This window comes from Alligator sinensis, unplaced genomic scaffold (genome assembly GCF_000455745.1).
Source record: "Alligator sinensis unplaced genomic scaffold, ASM45574v1 scaffold1354_1, whole genome shotgun sequence".
NCBI lineage: Eukaryota > Metazoa > Chordata > Crocodylia > Alligatoridae > Alligator > Alligator sinensis.
The window spans coordinates 1,481,384-1,497,851 of record NW_005842344.1 but is presented as its reverse complement, the minus strand read 5'-3'; the positions used below and the strand labels follow the sequence as shown (position 1 = coordinate 1,497,851).

The 16,468-nt window shown below is 42.5% G+C and overlaps 2 protein-coding genes across 2 annotated transcripts in view; both read left to right on the top strand.

Annotated features, from left to right (window-relative positions):
* The window catches only part of TPM4 (tropomyosin 4), a 16,801-nt gene extending 2,067 nt beyond the window's left edge, over positions 1-14,734 (top strand). The window contains exons 2-9 of the mRNA XM_025210257.1: positions 1,491-1,616; positions 6,688-6,821; positions 8,534-8,651; positions 9,116-9,186; positions 10,338-10,413; positions 11,922-11,984; positions 12,066-12,135; positions 14,500-14,734. Of these exons, the coding sequence (XP_025066042.1) occupies positions 1,491-1,616; positions 6,688-6,821; positions 8,534-8,651; positions 9,116-9,186; positions 10,338-10,413; positions 11,922-11,984; positions 12,066-12,135; positions 14,500-14,582 (741 nt within the window). The 3' untranslated portion in view covers positions 14,583-14,734. The remainder of the gene's footprint in view (positions 1-1,490; positions 1,617-6,687; positions 6,822-8,533; positions 8,652-9,115; positions 9,187-10,337; positions 10,414-11,921; positions 11,985-12,065; positions 12,136-14,499) is intronic.
* Positions 14,735-15,010: 276 nt separating this feature from the next.
* The window catches only part of RAB8A (RAB8A, member RAS oncogene family), a 10,068-nt gene continuing 8,610 nt past the window's right edge, over positions 15,011-16,468 (top strand). The window contains exon 1 of the mRNA XM_025210334.1: positions 15,011-15,027. Coding sequence (XP_025066119.1) covers positions 15,011-15,027 — 17 coding nt within the window. The remainder of the gene's footprint in view (positions 15,028-16,468) is intronic.

The window sequence follows — 16,468 nt, the reverse complement described above, 5'->3', positions numbered from 1 at the left end:
TGAATGAGAATTGATTTTGTTATTTAGGTTGAATTTCTAGCACCTCAGACAGCCAAAACATATTTCAAAGTGTAGGGAGCAAGACAATAGGAGGAAAAAAGTCCAAAGAGTGCAGAGCTTGCTCTCTCCATTTATCTCCTAAGCATTTAATTTGGTAGCTAGTTTATCCACTGCTAATTCTTCATTCATATTTATTATCAGCTACATTAAATGTTATTAGATTACAAAAGTCAAGAACTCGAGCATTAGGAAGTGCCAAAATTAAAAAGTTGCCAATGCAAAAATATAGGGATGTACAGATGCAACATGCCAAAACATGTATTAAAAGGCCAGTCACCCTAGAGTTAAGACATCATCAAAATAGCACTAAAGGAGGACACAAACGTAAAATGAATTGTAACTAACTGGTTTAATACACTATCAGTCTAAAAAAACAAAAAGCAAGAAAAACCCAACTATCTTCCCCTCAACCCTGCCCCAAAATAACTTAATATAAAAATACATTTAAAAAAGACACTGAAACAGAAGTGATACAAGTTCAGTGACAGATCAGATGGGCTGCAGACCCCATCACTTATTTGTGATAAACTTGCTCCCATGTGATTTCTGTTATCACCAATAAGCGATTTGTCACCAGGCAGTCTCCTAGCAGGATATAAATAGCTTCTTTTTGTAGGATACAATAAGGATTTATATGGTATGGTAGAGAGTGAACAGTGAGATAAGATGGAATTCATGCCATGCCTAACCCTCCTTCCCTCAAAACATCATATATGAACTTGGTTCAAGCCACAGTCTTGGTAAAAATAAACCTATGATATCTGTTAATACTGCTTCCCTTCAGAGCAAGCGGAGCAAAACACTAATGGAGGTCATTCTTAAGAGAATGTCTCAGAGCATCACATATATACCAAAAAACCCCTGAAATAAACCAAACCTCATTATAAAAGTTTGAGGGTGCATGATACTAATGGGGTGGGCTGGGCGGACGGCAGAGGAGGAATTGTACCTTAGGAACCTGTTGCAGAAACAGCTTCCAAATCAACATACTAGCTCAACTGCCTTCTGCTTATGCTGTAACTATGGCTACTCTCCTATTCCAGGAACTGCACTGATGGACTTGCTTCTGTGAAAAGTTACACCTAATAGTAAGTGAAAGCCATGACAACACTGTACACAAGGCTTCAGACGATTTCTGCAGCAAGGCTGAAATCCACTTAACCACGTGGATAGAGTCTGGCTTCAGAACTGCACCATGTGGATCTCAGCTAGCCACACAACAAGCTCACTTGGCTTTAATTAACAGAAATTACTCAGAACTTTGAACAATTCATGAATAAAAACTGCTCCACAACATCAGTTTAAAAACATCTTGAGCATCTTAATATGATCTACAAGTAGGAGTACGGAGACGTTTTAGCTACCTCACATATAGAAAACGATAAATCCTATGTCAAAATGCTCACAATTTATCTTTCCTGTCTTGAAAGGTAGAGGATGAGCTAATGGCCCTGCAGAAGAAATTGAAAGGAACTGAAGATGAATTGGACAAATACTCAGAAGCTCTTAAAGATGCCCAGGAAAAACTGGAGCAGACTGAAAAGAAGGCAACAGATGTAAGTAGAAACAAATAATTAAGATTTGTAACTAGAATACTGCATTTTGAAACACAAATTAGCACATTATTGTTATGTTCAAGTACATGTTAATCTATTACAGTCATCTGAACAAAAGAGCACACATCAGATTATGTTTCAGACACACTTCTCCCCCACAATATGCACATGTCTGTTGATCAGTGGCTAGATCTAGCGCACAACTATCCTAAGACCAGGGTTGCCCCAGAGGGATCTCAGAGGCAAGCTTTAGAGCCAGCTACTGAATTCACCAACCCCTACACTGTTAGTGGCACAGGGAACAAGATCAGTGCTGCTCAGGATGTCCACGTGCCATAACCCACTCAAAGAAATACCACACAGAGTCCCTACAATTGGTGTCCTCACAGCATCTAAAGGCTTGCACCCTTATTTTCTTCAGTCACAACCAAAAGTATGGCTCCCAGTTAAGGTACTCAAATACAAACTGTGAAACCTAAATCGCTAGAGTCAAGCAAGTTACCCCTCAACCTAGCACTTCCATTAACAGTACCATTAGCTTGATTACCCAACCATAAGTGGTGCTTCTTGCCTGCACAGACTCATACCCCAGGAACACCTCGCTTCTTACAGAAAGTGTAAGCCGCGTGCACCCGGTTTCTGCACTTCTCCTCCCACCCAAAGCATAAGTTAGTCTTCACTCTGCCTGCAGCACTTTGCAGACTCTGTCATAATGAGCTGGACAAATGAGGTCTGGATGCCACATGTCCCTAAGAAGGAAGGAGGGGCAGGTGGGATTCTTCAGCACAGGGAAAGCTCATCTGCAGAGGCCCTAGTGGGAACCTAGAACAGGTGGATGCTTGGCGGGGGGGGGCCGGCGACGGTGTGGAAAACAGGCACTGAGGTGGACATATTAGAGCTGGAGTAAGTGTTGCTGCATTGAACCCTGAGCAGCTCTTCAGTGGGCAGCCTGAAGGCAGTGGTTCTGGAAGACCCAAGGAAGGTCTCCTAAGATCTCCTGGACATTGCATCTCCCACGGGGAAGATCCCTTGAGGTTCAAGGGAGGGCAACTTTGCCAAAGGATCTGCAGGAGACATTGCTCCAGGGAGGCAGAACACAGGAGGCCAGCTCACTCCCCAGGGGTCCACACAGAGGGTGCCCCTGGCTATCTGCTGGGATGTTGGTATGCAGGGGGAGGCTCCTGCAGGTCTGGAATGAGGTCCCCTGCTCCACTTTTTTGGCAGCTTCCCCTGCCATGTGATGCCATCCCCAGGTACTGAGGTCACCAACTCACTGAGAGTGGTGGGTCCAGGACAGCATGGAAGCCAAGGACATGCAGTAGTCTTGTGTCCCATCCCATCTCCACCATGCTCATGACCCTGGTGTCCTCTCTGGAGCAGAAGATTCAGTGTCTCCAGCAGCAGACAGACTAGGTGGAGGATTGCACACAGGCTCCGCTTCAGGCCCTGGAACAGGACCTGTGGGAGAAACCAAGACCCTGCACCAGGTCCCTGGCTGCCCCTCCACCCCTTTGCTGGGATTCTCTTGCTACCTTTGATGTCTGCCTCAGCACCCTGTGCAGCTCGCAGGGGAATTACTTCCTCCAACCACTTTCATGCCTGCCCTGGCATCCCAGTTCAGAATCAGTACTATAGATTTAGGCACTAGTTTCACTTCAGTATCTTTCTGTTATTTTACCACATGTGGCCAATGACTTACTCCACAAAGGATTTTCCTTATAAAAGTATGGAAAGCTTTAAGAGAGTTAACCAAGTCTCTTCTTCCAAATTATTTCCTAGCCACATTAAAAATGAATAAAAAAAGGAAAGATGCTTAGAATGTGACTTCATTAAGCTACAACCACAAGTTAAATGGGCTATAGCTCAGGCTGATTTTGATGCCTGTTTTCTAAAGTGGCTCTTATAGGAAGCCATCCAACTGAAATCACTGCAGAAATGAAGTGAGATCATTAAAAAACTTGTAATTTAGGAAAAAAAAATAGGGTCAGAACTGCACTGGGGAAAGGAGACACTAGAATTTCTACTGTATCAGCACAGTAAAGGAAGAAAATGTGGATGGGCCCCTAAGATGTGCAATGACCAAAGGCCTGGATTTATAGCAAGTCAGTCATTGCAGGTATTATACAGAAATACAGTACAATAAACTCCCAAATGCATCAGTTTTGTCCCTATGCATCCTGTCCTCAAGGGGAATGGTTAAAAAAAAAAAATTCTGAAACTTGGCATTCAACTGAGGATCAGATTTGAGTGGGTCTAAGTACTAGTTAGATCAGCCATGACTATATTCCAAACCTAGCACCACAGGAATCAGTTGAGCACCCCCACCCCCTCTATTTTTATAAGAATATGCTTCATTTAGAAAGAATATGTGGAAAAAGAATAATTACATTATATCTCTACATAAGCCTTTGCAAGACTACTGTAACCGCTATCTGCTACTTTGCTTAATTTAGTTCTTCAAAGTGAGTCTGAAGGTGTAGTTTCAACTACCTCCAAGTTGGTAAACATTGTTAGACGATCTAAATATATTTTGCACCTTAACTTGTGTTCCCAGTTTAAGCCAAATCTCCCAATTATATACTTACCATATCAGTTTTGCTTGGCGCCTCAGATTTTTCTTAATTATTAATAGTCCAAAACTACACACAAAATGCCTTAAGCCCTCAAACCAAACACTTCAGTTATTTCATCTCTACTGTTCCCCGTCCTCAAATTGCCCCAACATAAGAAGTTCTCTCTGGTCCAAAGCATGCTGCTCTCCTAATGATTGTGGGGGAAAGTTGCAGGATTTGCTGCTCTCTGATGATAACATTATTGATATACTTCTAGATGAGTGAAGTCTCTGTATATGTAATTAAATAGTAACCTGAAAGGTAAAAAACATAAACAGGTGAAATGATTTAGGAAAAAGGCACTCTTGATGCAGCCAAAAAATTACGTTGGGCCAAAACTGAAGTTATTGGAAAAGTTATAGTTTCACTCCACAAAAAACTTTAACTTTTTTAAGACCCCATATTTCCCTCAAACTTAAAATGCTGGGGAAACAAAGATTATTGTTTGTACAACAGCTCTCTACTATAGGGGTGTAGGTTGTAGCCGTGTTGGTCTAAGGACATAGGCAGACGAGGTTCTTTGGGTGAATCTGATAAAAGATATCAGTATCTAATAAAAGAGATCAGATTCACCCAAAGAACCTTCTCTGCCACAGCTCTCTACTGTCACTTAAAATGACTGTGTATTAAGGTAACTTTTATATGTGAAAGTGAAGTAAAATTTAAGGATCAGTTTTGCGTTGATAAAAATGCGGGCATAATAAAGTATAAATGTCGACTTACCACACCCAAAATTCAAAGCTAAACCATACCAATCTGACTTACATTTGAGAAATGCAACTTTGTGAGTGGAGAAGACTTTTGCGAAGTGGCAAGTCAGAAGAGATGCATGTTAGCCAGTTGTGAAACGTGAGCATTATCTGACCCCCTAAATGCCAGTGTAGGAATAGGTTATTTCAGATATTATCAACAATCAGTGTTGCAAGATGTCCGCTTCATTTGTACACGGTAAGAAGGATACTGACAGAACTGTCATCTCCCTGCATGCAAGACTTTTTTCTGGAGACTTACCCTATGTACCTTTATAAGAGGAGCCTGTATTAAACTCCTCATCCTAACAGATTCCCTGACTTGTATTCATTCCATCTTGCCCCAACCACCTAATTCTTAGAGGGCTGGAGGAGGCAGAAGAAGGCATAAAGTGGAATTATTTCATCTGTGTACCATTTATTCAAACACAGAGTGGTAACTCTGCTGGTGATGCACAAATCATCCTCTAGACAATTAACTGCACAAAAACTGTGGGCACTTCATGAATTTAGATGACCATGTAAAGTACAGAAATGGCTTGAAGCAATTATTCCAATGGTAAACCACTTGAGGCAACAGTTAGGATCCTCAATTAGATTATCAGCATAACACAGGTGTTGACATTTTGGATCCAGAAATTTTAAGGTATTTTAACTTCCAACTCCAGCCAGATTTCTACATATTGAATCTGTGTAGCACCATTAGACTCATAGACACTAGGGCTGGAAGGGACCTCGGGAGATCATCGAGTCCAGCCCCCTGCCCCAGGGGCCGGAAGTCAGCTGGGCGTCATAGGATCCCAGGAAAATAAACATCCAAATGTCTCTTGAAGGCGTTCAAAGTGGGTGCTTGAACCACCTTCAGCAGCAGTCTATTCCAAACCTTGGGGGCTCGGATAGTAAAGAAGGTCTTCCTTATGTCCAGCCTGAAACAGTCATGGAGCAGTTTGTGACCGTTCGACCTTGTCATCCCTTGGGGCGCTCTGGTGAACAGGACGTTCCGCCAGATCCTGGTGAGCGCCCCCAATAAACTTATAGGTGCTGCCAGATCACCCCTGAGCCTGCGCTCTTCCAGGCTAAAGAGTCCCATGGCTCTCAGCCTCTCATCGTAAGGTCTGTTTCCCTGACCTCTGATCATGCGCGTGGCTCTTCTCTGGACTCTCTCAAGCTTCTCCACATCCTTTTTGAACTGTGGGCCCAAAACTGGACGCAGTACTCCAGCTGTGACCTCACCAAGGCCGAGTACAAGGGGAGAATGACGTCCTGGGATTTGCTTGAGAAGCATCTATGGATGCAGGCCAGTGTTTTGCTCACTTTACTAGCTGCAGCATCACATTGAAGTCTCATGTTCATCTTGTGGTCAGTCATGACCCCCAAGTCCCTTTCATCCGTAGTGCTAGCAATTAACTTGTTTATGGTTGTTCTTCTTGTCCCTTCTCACTGAGACCTAATGGCTAATTTCATTGAAGGATTGATTAGAAAGAGGAAAGTTGGTGTGTAATTAATATAAACACTATTACCATGGCATTTTGATAATTATATATTTAAATAAAAGTAAGTCCAGACCTAGAGTTCCTTGCATGGAAGAAGTAAGCAAAACAAAACAAAAAGCCCTTTGATTTTAAAGAAATTAGTTGCATGTAATTTGCATTTTTAATGGATAAGGTTGGCTGGGCTTTTTTTTTAACTTTTGTTGATTGGTGTATTTAGGCTGAAGGTGAAGTGGCAGCTTTGAATAGACGCATCCAACTAGTGGAGGAGGAGTTGGATCGTGCCCAAGAACGCTTGGCCACAGCCCTGCAGAAGCTGGAGGAGGCAGAAAAAGCAGCTGATGAGAGCGAGAGGTAGGCATTGAAAATACAATGTAGATGGGTGACTTACTTGAGTCAAACAAGGTATTCTCTTAGATATATAGAATTTACAAACTTGGAACACTGAAATTCTCTGACCACCCCACCAATACTTTTGTGTGTTTAATTCTAGAATTGCAAGAAATAACGAGCCACAAATACATAACTGACTGAGAAAAGGCTTGTCTAGCACTTCCTTCTGCCTCATCTGAAGAGGGTCAAAAAAGCTTGCTGCCCTTCATACAGCAGCCAGGAGCTTGCTTTGCAGTAGCCAGAATTCAGAGGTTGAATTCTCCTTCGTATTTCCTAATTTTTCTGCCATAACCAGTTGCATTTCTGTCCCACCCTTCTTTAGCAAATTCAGGAATCTCTGCTGAGCTTACCTCAAAAGCCTTACGTGCAAAAAGTGAGCCTAAAAAATAACTCAAATTATAAGCAACACTGCTGCAATTCAAGAGAATACGTCACTGAACAACACAGTGTTAACAAGCTTGCAAATGTCAGCCTGAGGTTGCATATGGTTCTGATGCCAGCTTCAAAACACTCAGTAGCACACTTTAAGAATCTATAATAGATTTATTCTGTCTGTCTTGAGCACTCTGACTGGCCGTCTCAGCAGCCAGTCACAATGCTTACTGAAACAACCAGAGTGCTCCAGACAGATAGAATAAGCATGTTATGGAAGATCCTTAGGCATTTCAAACAGATATGCAGGCAAATCAGAGCTAGAATGAAGCACCAGGCCCCCCTGCCACAGTGCAGACAGGCTCCGCCAAAGGGAAAAGTGGTGAACCCAATGCTTTTTTTTCCCCCCTCCACCCAGAGCCTGCCTGCCTCTCCCATGGCTGTTGGGCCCTGAGCTCCAGGGGGCCCTGGTGCTTCCCTCTGCAGCAGTGGCACCAACTGACTGCCCAGCCCAGCCCAGCCCCTGGCTTGTTTACTTTTCATCCCATCCAGGAAGAGCACACACCAACTGCTGCAGCTTCCTTAGCCTGACGAAGGGTTTTTGAACCCGAAAGCTTGCTTAATAACTATTCTCCAACCATTTGGGTTGGTCTAATAAAAGATATCAAATTCACCCAAGGAACCTTGTCTGCCACAAAGCTTGGCTTTTTCAGGTAAGCTAAGTCTACAGTTCGCAACCAGGTGTTATGGCCCCCAGGGACATCATAAGATCCTTTTAAGAATGTCATTTATGTCACACAATATTAGCACATGTAAACCCAAATATTTTTAAACAGGAATCTAGTTTCAAACATTCTGACCTATTGTGGTCTGAGTTCTTTGCAACAGAGGAATTGCTCTGTTTTTCCACAGTTTAAAAAAAATTAAGTGAAAGCTAAGATCTAGCATTTTTTTTAAGGGTGCTTTGAGTCTGAGTCCTCAAAAGTTGAGAGCTGCTGATTTAAAATCTACAAAAGCTCTGAGATCCTGCTAAGGAGAAAGTTAGAGTAAACCCCCCCAAAAGGTAGAATTTTACTACTTCAAAGTAGATTTCAAAGGATAACAATCAGCAAATTCAGATAAGTAGAGATTCATTCCAACTACTGTAGTCAGTCTGTCTGTTAGCCCCTGGAAACATTAAATGTGCATGCAAGACACAGCAAAACCATCTTTAATAAACTATAAAGTAGTTGACATCAGGGTCTACCCAGATAACAAGCTGAATTGTTTGTAGTAAACACATGCTTTGTTTTATTCTGCAGAGGTATGAAGGTTATTGAAAACAGAGCAATGAAGGATGAAGAGAAGATGGAAATTCAGGAGATGCAGCTGAAAGAGGCCAAGCATATTGCTGAAGAGGCTGATCGCAAATATGAAGAGGTAAAAGGGTGGTGTAAGAAACCAGTCTCTGTAGGCAAAAAAATCAACGTTGAACAAAAGAATTAAAATAAATGTTGTAGTTGCTGTAACATTATTCCAGCTTTGGACTAGTTCTCAGAACAAAGACAGAAATGCAGTTCCTAACATATTCTGATTTAACATGAAATGAGTTTGCCCTCCTAGCATCTCAGGGTATCTAACACTAAGAGCATTCCAAATCTTTCTTCTTCCAGGGGAGGAATCCTTGCATCCTGTTGTGTCTCCCTTGCCACCAGTGTTAGAGTGGCAGCCTAACTTGGACCAAATCTTTAACATGCCTTTCACAGATTACACGCATCCATGGAGTGCCATTTCTAACAAGCATCAGGCAGAGGAGAAGGAAAGCTGTAAAGACAGAGGGCTTTGAGGGACAAATGAGGATTATGGAATGATTCCGGTGGCTTAAAAAAAAATGTTTTTTGCAGGTTGCCCGTAAACTGGTCATTCTGGAAGGTGAACTCGAGAGAGCTGAGGAACGTGCTGAGGTGTCAGAACTGTGAGTAGCTGTTCAAGATAATCTCTCATATATACAGCAAAAGCTTAGAATATAAAACTACTGATGTAAAGGTTTCTTTGGTTCCTGATATTCCCCTAAAGGCTTATGCAGGATCACTTCCCATTATCCATAACCTGGAAAGCCGTGTGCTGGATAGTTTTCATAGTGACCATTACTGTAATATGCAAGTACTGAGACACTTCTATTTAAACACTACTAGTGTTATAAAGAAATGCGGTGTGATTGAGCTGTGTGGTAGTGGTGTTAATATATCGGGGGAGGGGGAAGGTAAAGTATACAAGAACAACCAAAAGTCAGATCACCACCTCCTAGTACACTTAGAGTACTGTTCTTTGTTCACTACTTAAGCTAGCTGGTCAGTTATATTAAGAATTGCCAAGACATAACTCAAACTTAGTTCTGATTAGTACGTTTTGCTGCTAAATCTTACATGCAACATGTTACTTCCTACAAGATCTCCATATCAATTCTGTCCCCGCAAATTCTTGAGACTGTCAGGTTCAATATAATCCCCTACTTGCATTTTCAGGCCTAGTCTAAATCTTAAGCTTCACAAACATTTGTATTTTATGCACAACCAAATAACTGGGCAACACAAGAGCACAGCTCTCAAAATACTGCAAAGGTGCTTACAACAGTCATGAATTTGTAAGCTTCTGTTGCTATGCACATGAGTTCTGTTCAGAGAACAAACAACTTTCTTGAATTTGAATTCGTAACAAGGTGCATTTCATTAGAAAAATTACTATTAAAATGCAGTTTTCAGAGCACATTTTGGAAAAGTAAAGCAAAACAAAACCCACATAATACTATAAATGTTTTAGGGACAGACCCCACTTAATCTATTAAATGCCTAAGTGCAGTCCTACTCCACCTTGTTTGAGTCCCAGAAAAAAAACCAACACATTAATTCATCTATTTTTGTAACACACCACCAATCACCCTAACCTTAACATGAAGTCACAAAGAAGCAGTAAGGAGGAGGACAAGGACCCACCAGGAGGACCTGCCACTTAGTGTGCTGAGGCAGTAGAATGTGACAGTTCAGCATTCTGGACCTTTTGCAAAGTAAGCTTCATCATGCAAGGAAAATAAGAGAACTGACTTACTCGGCTTTCGTCTTTCCATAGTAAATGCAGTGACCTTGAAGAGGAACTAAAGAACGTTACTAACAACCTGAAGTCCCTGGAGGCTCAGTCAGAGAAGGTTGGTGCTTCCCATGTAAAAATATAGAATGCTTGGGTCTGAAAAGAGACTGAAGTTGGTGACACAGATGTACATTTCCTCAAAACTACTTGGAGAGGGAGGTAATTCGTAAAAATAGTGAGGTAAATTGTGGCAGTCTATCTTGACCTCCTGCACAAAAGGAGGCATTAACTTCCAATTCAGTGATTGATCACTCTCACTGTAAAAACAAAAATTCTACAACACCAAAAGACTGCAGTTACTGCATGGTATGCTGTATCATAGAAAATTAAGACTGGCAAGGATCTCAGAGTCATCTAGTCCAGCCCCCTACTCAAGGCAGGACCATCCCTGTCAAGTGTCTGTCCGACCTGCCCTTGCGAGAGGAAACCTTTTGTTGGTAATATTTTTTTTGTTGGACCGACTACATGGTTGGCCCTGCTCCTGAAAATTTCCAGGAATGGGGATTCTACAAGCTCTTCAAGCAGTCTGTTCCAATGCTCAACCATCCTCACAGTGAGAAAGTTCTATCTAATCTCCAACATAAATTTCCCTAGCCACAATTTAAGGTCATCACGCCTGTCCTCTATGGACATAGAGAACAGCACATCTCTGTATCTACCCTCCAAGTACTTCAATACTGTTATCAAATTCCCCTGTCTTCCAACCCCCTCATTTCTTCTCTTTTCCAGACTAAATTACATGTGGTACTCTGTACTTGCCTTTATAAAATCATCTTGTTTATTTCAGAGCCGGTGTAATTTTTCAAGATCATTGTGAATTCATGCTGTACTGTGAAGTGTCTCCTACCCCAGTTTAGTTTTACAGGAAAAAAAAAAAAAAAAAAAAAAGTACACTGTATTCCATCATCCAAATAATTACTGACAAATATTGGGTGGAAATGAGCATAGGACAGATTTCTGTGGGTTCACCTCCCCAAGAATGTCCATTGAGTTTCTTGGGGAATGTATTAGCTAAATGGGTGCTGATACCAACTATGTCTACAGATAGACTTGTAGACCAAAACATTGGATTTTGAGGAGAGATCTGAAGAAGCAGAACAGCTTATTTTTGGGAGATGGAGTTATATATGAAAAGTGAAAGTTAGTTGCGCTGCATATGTTCTAGCAAGGGAAAACTTAGAACACAGCTGTGGTAGAAGTCCAAACCTTCAGAGACACTGAGCAAAAAAGGGACTTTGACCTATAAAATGAAATGACTGTGGTAAGGAAAAGTCTGTCTCCAAGATCAAGTAGGAGTGCTGTCAAGCAGACTGAGGTTAGTGATTACTCTCCTCTATCTGGCACTGGTGAGACCACATTTGGAGTGCTGTGTCCAGTTTTGAGACTGCCTCTCCCCCCCCCCGAAAGGATATGGATAAAATTTGAAAGAGTTCAAAAACAGAATTTTGGAGTAACTGGAGGCTGCATATTATTTCTTAATGGCCCCAACAGCCTAGCAAACTTCAATTGTCTGATCAGCTCTGTTTCAACAAACTCGCTTAAAAAGATCAACCATTGTTTTCACAGTACTCTGAAAAAGAGGATAAATATGAAGAAGAAATCAAGCTTCTCTCTGACAAACTCAAGGAGGTAAGACAGTATGTCCCAGTTAAATGGAGTCCTAGTGGATTGTTTTCTGGTCCAGAATTTAACTTTTTGCCTTTTTCCTAGGCTGAAACCCGTGCTGAGTTTGCAGAAAGAAGTGTTGCTAAACTGGAAAAGTCTATTGATGATCTGGAAGGTATGAAATCCCTTTGTTTATACAAGCCATCGGTTTCAAAATGGGGAAAAAATAATTTTAGCACTAGATATTCTTGCACATCACTGGGTCAAGAGTGGAATTTGTTTTATGCCACTGCAGTTAACTAGCCAGTCAGGAACATAGTTGAAATGTACTTCTCCCTCAGTAGCTTCCTCTACAAATACATCTGCTTAATAGTACTGTCAAATCAGACGACTTCACCAATGCATCACTGGACTCACTACTTGCATCAGGACCACTTAAAAACATCTGAGACCCCACTACAACAGTATAGTGTGTGGAACATTTAATACAGTGCGTTTGAGAGAAAAATGCCATGCTGCAGAATTCCTTATTTGTTAAATCTAATCTAATCCCTTGGCAGACAGTGAATTATGCCCAGTGCCTCCCATGTAACTGAATTTTAAAATCTTGTCTGCACTGAATACCAGCTAGTGCTGTTCATTATCAGAAAAACTACATCAGCTATCTGGTACAAGTTCCAAATAAGCTGTCCTGCAAACTGAAGGGCTTTGCACGGCAGATTGATAGGACTTATTTTTCAGTTATAGTTGTGGTTTCTGTAGTTTTTCAGTTCACCATGAAGAATTTAATTGTGTGGGAAATCATTGATAGTAATCAATGTCTGGAGACAGGAGGACAGGCTGCAGGGACAAAAAAAAAAAAAAAAAAAAAAAAAATCAAACTAGACTATAAAGTTTGAGATTTCAGTAAAGACAAAAAGTAACAAATCTCTTATAAACTGTGCAAGTATCTGAAGTAAAAGGAATATCAAAGTCTCTCGAAGATTAAGTAGGAGTGCTGTCAAGCAGATTGAGGGAAGTGATTACTCTCCTCTATTTGGCACTGGTGAGACCACATTTGGAGTGCTGTGGCCAGTCTTGAGAACACCCCCCACTTTTGCTACAGAAAGGATATGGATAAAATTTGAAAGAGTAGAGCAGAAGGCAGCAAAACTGGTTAAGGGGTTGGGGCACATCACTTCTGAGGAAACTGGGCTTATTTAGTCTGAAGAGAAGACTCAGGGGAGATGTAATAGCAGCCTTCAACTCCCTGAAGGGTGGTTCCAAAGAGGATGGAGCTGGGCTGTTCTCAGCGGTGGCAGGTGACAGAACAAGGAGCAATGGGCTCAAGTTCCAGCAAGGGAAGCTGAGGTTAGATATGAAGAAAAACTCACCAGGAGGGTGGTGAAGCACTGGAACAAGCTACCCAGAGAGATTGTGGAATCTCTACCTGTAAAGGTTTTGAAGACCCAGCTAGACAAAGCCTTGGCTCGGACGATACTTGGGAATGGTCCTGCTTTGAGTAGGGAGTTGGACTAGATGATCTCCTGAGGGCCCTTCCAACCCTCATTTTCTATGACTTTACAAGTCTAACAACTATTTGATAATGAAGGAATTTAGGCACTCAACACTATGAATAGCCACATACCTACGTAAGATACTTATGTAGGAAATGGCTTTGTGCAAATATGTAATTATTTAGTCATATTACCCTCATGGTTAAACAGTGAGCTATGAACTGGCTCATGATGATACCATCATTGTTCATCTCTTTCTGTTCACTTCAGTAAGGGAACATTCCTCTATAAAGGGCTTAGTCAGTCTGTCTGTGATTGGTTAGTGAAACGGGGGGGGAGTTTGTTGCATGTGCTCATGCAACAAACTCAAAGAAATACAATCCTCTTTCAGTAACATTTTATGCAAACAATTTCTTATTTAGTCTAACTTAAAAAAAAAAAATGTATCAAGGTTGTCAGTTTAATTCTACCCCTGCAACTAACATATAATCATCTCCTGCTCCCTTCTTCTCTGCTCCTCCTTGTCCGTGTCTCTTTTGGGACTGAGCAATGACAATCAAAGCCATGCAGGCTCAAAGTCATGCAAAAAGCTAGCAGAGCTATCCACAAAGATGAAGATTTATGGTATGACAACTGTTTGCCAAAATTTCACAAAGTTTTTCAATGTTTGCTTTCATTGTCAAAAGCCAAGGTAACTACTTACATACCAAATGCACTTAACCAAGGGGCCTTTAGTACTTAATTACTAGGAACAGAGTTCACCCAATTTATTGATGATCACTAGAAAAAGCCAACTTCTACATCTCCTAAAACTCTTAAAACTGTTTAAGTCGAAAAGGTTAATTTTAAGAATTTCTTACATGTGTATAGTCTGCGCTTCATATGAATATTCTTCTCACTTTCCCCCCCCCCTTCTGTTATTTTCCACTGTTCATCTTCACTTGATACATTCTGATGTTATCCTTTTTCTCTACTCTGTACCTTTCGCTGTGGACTGTTTTACTGCATCTCTCGTTGAACCATCTTTGGGCCATCCTTTGTAGATGAGCTGTATGCTCAGAAGCTAAAATACAAAGCTATCAGCGAGGAACTTGACCATGCTCTTAATGATATGACCTCTTTGTAACTAGCAACTCTCCTAGCTTTGTTCGATGCTTTTTAAAAATCTTCAGCCTGTAATACCGACCTCTGCGTGCAATCCTTAACATCAAACTTGTAGCTTGTTCTGTAAAAACTGATTGAAATAAAAACAAGTTTATCTTGCTGCCTGTGAACAAATCAGATGGTTTTATTTCTTTCCCACCATTAATGACATAAGTATGCTTCCTAGAGCTTCTTATTCAACCACAGTAACAGACTGTAGCAAAGCCCTATATTTTCACTAGGATACTTTAGAAAGAGTATTGCATTACCTCATGAAACGGTTTAAGTGACACGTGCACAGGCATACACTCACAGCGCATGCGCGCGCACACACACACACCCTGACCAATTCATCTGTTACTTTAAAATGTACCCGGAAAAAAAAATCACATTACTGACTTGGAAGTAAAGATGGTGCGGCTGGAAAGGTAAGTCAGCCATCAAAGGCTGCTGATATCATTCACAGAACTTAAACTGGATTATAGCTAATTATGTTCATGAAACAAGTAACACCTATCCTGAGATAGCAAAAGCCAGCTAAAAGGTTTAAGCATACTTACTATTTTCCACTTCATTTGAGAAGTGAACCTATTTCATTTGAGCCTACTATATAGTGAAATAAAGGCATACTGGAAGGAATCTGAAATTTGACTGATGTAAAATAACCAGAATAGAACCAACGGAAGGGAAAAGCAAAAACTCTGACAGAAGCCTAGGCACAGAGACAACGTTAGGAGGGTGCAGGGCCCGGGGCAAGTCAGTCAGCCTGTGCGAGGCCCCTTTAACACTGTGAGGGGCGGGGCCACAGCCACTGCGCCACCTCTGCAGGGCCCCCACAGAGCACAGGGCTCAGGCCCACCGCCTCGACTCGCCCCCCCACCCCCAAGGACGGCCCTGCCTAGGCACCATAAAGGGCAGAAAAACAAAATCTGAAGTGAGATGTGCAAAAGGGCCGGTTCTTCTTATAAGCAGAACGTGTGCGTGCATTATGGGTGATGAATAATCATCACTCTGCATGGAGTAGTATTCCAGCTGTCAACGTGCATTTACTTGGGGGCATATCGTTACCAGAGAATGACAAGTGAGCGTGAATTCAGAGCCGAGCGTTAGCGTGACTGGCACGCTGAAAAGCAACGTATCAGGAAGGGAAAGCAGATGCATCTCAAGCTCTAGACAGGCCAGCCTCCGACAACCCAACTAGAGAGAGGATAGAAAGAAGTCTGCAGGGAAAGAACAAGTGTGAAAACAGGATGGGTTGTGTCAGCAAGCGCATAACTTACAAATCAAGGGGAGCAATTCTTTTGCTGTATTCAGCACTGCCGAGGCCCTGTACTTCAAGAAGGATACGGACAGACTGGAACCAGCCCGGCAGACAGCCACGAACACCGCTAGCAGCCAGGGAAGCACAACTTACAAGGAAGGTCTGAAAGAGGCAGCTTTTTAGTCTGCAGAAGAGAAGGCTGCGGGGGGTGGTCACGGTCTTCAAGTACCCGGAAGGTGCTTCCAGAGCGGGAGGAGATGGGCTCTGGGCTCTGGCAGCAGGGAGAGCACTAGGAGTAGAGGGAAGTGAGGCTTGTGATCAGGAGCCGTGCCCGACACCGGGCGGCCTACCTCGAGGAGCGGCGCCGTCTCCGTGCCTGGAAGTTGCCGAGAGCAGGTTGGGCAGCGGCCCGGCTGCGACGGATCCACTTGCCACAACCCGGTCTGCGCTGGCTGCTGCTCGCGCGCGCGCTGTTGCCGACTCTGGTTTTGCCCGCGGGCCGTGCCGGAGTGCAGGCAGGCCCGGGGAGGCTGGAGCGATGCTCGGGACCGAAGGCCGCGCTGACCGCGAGGCACGAAGGCGGCGCCCCAGATCCGGCCCAGCGCAGA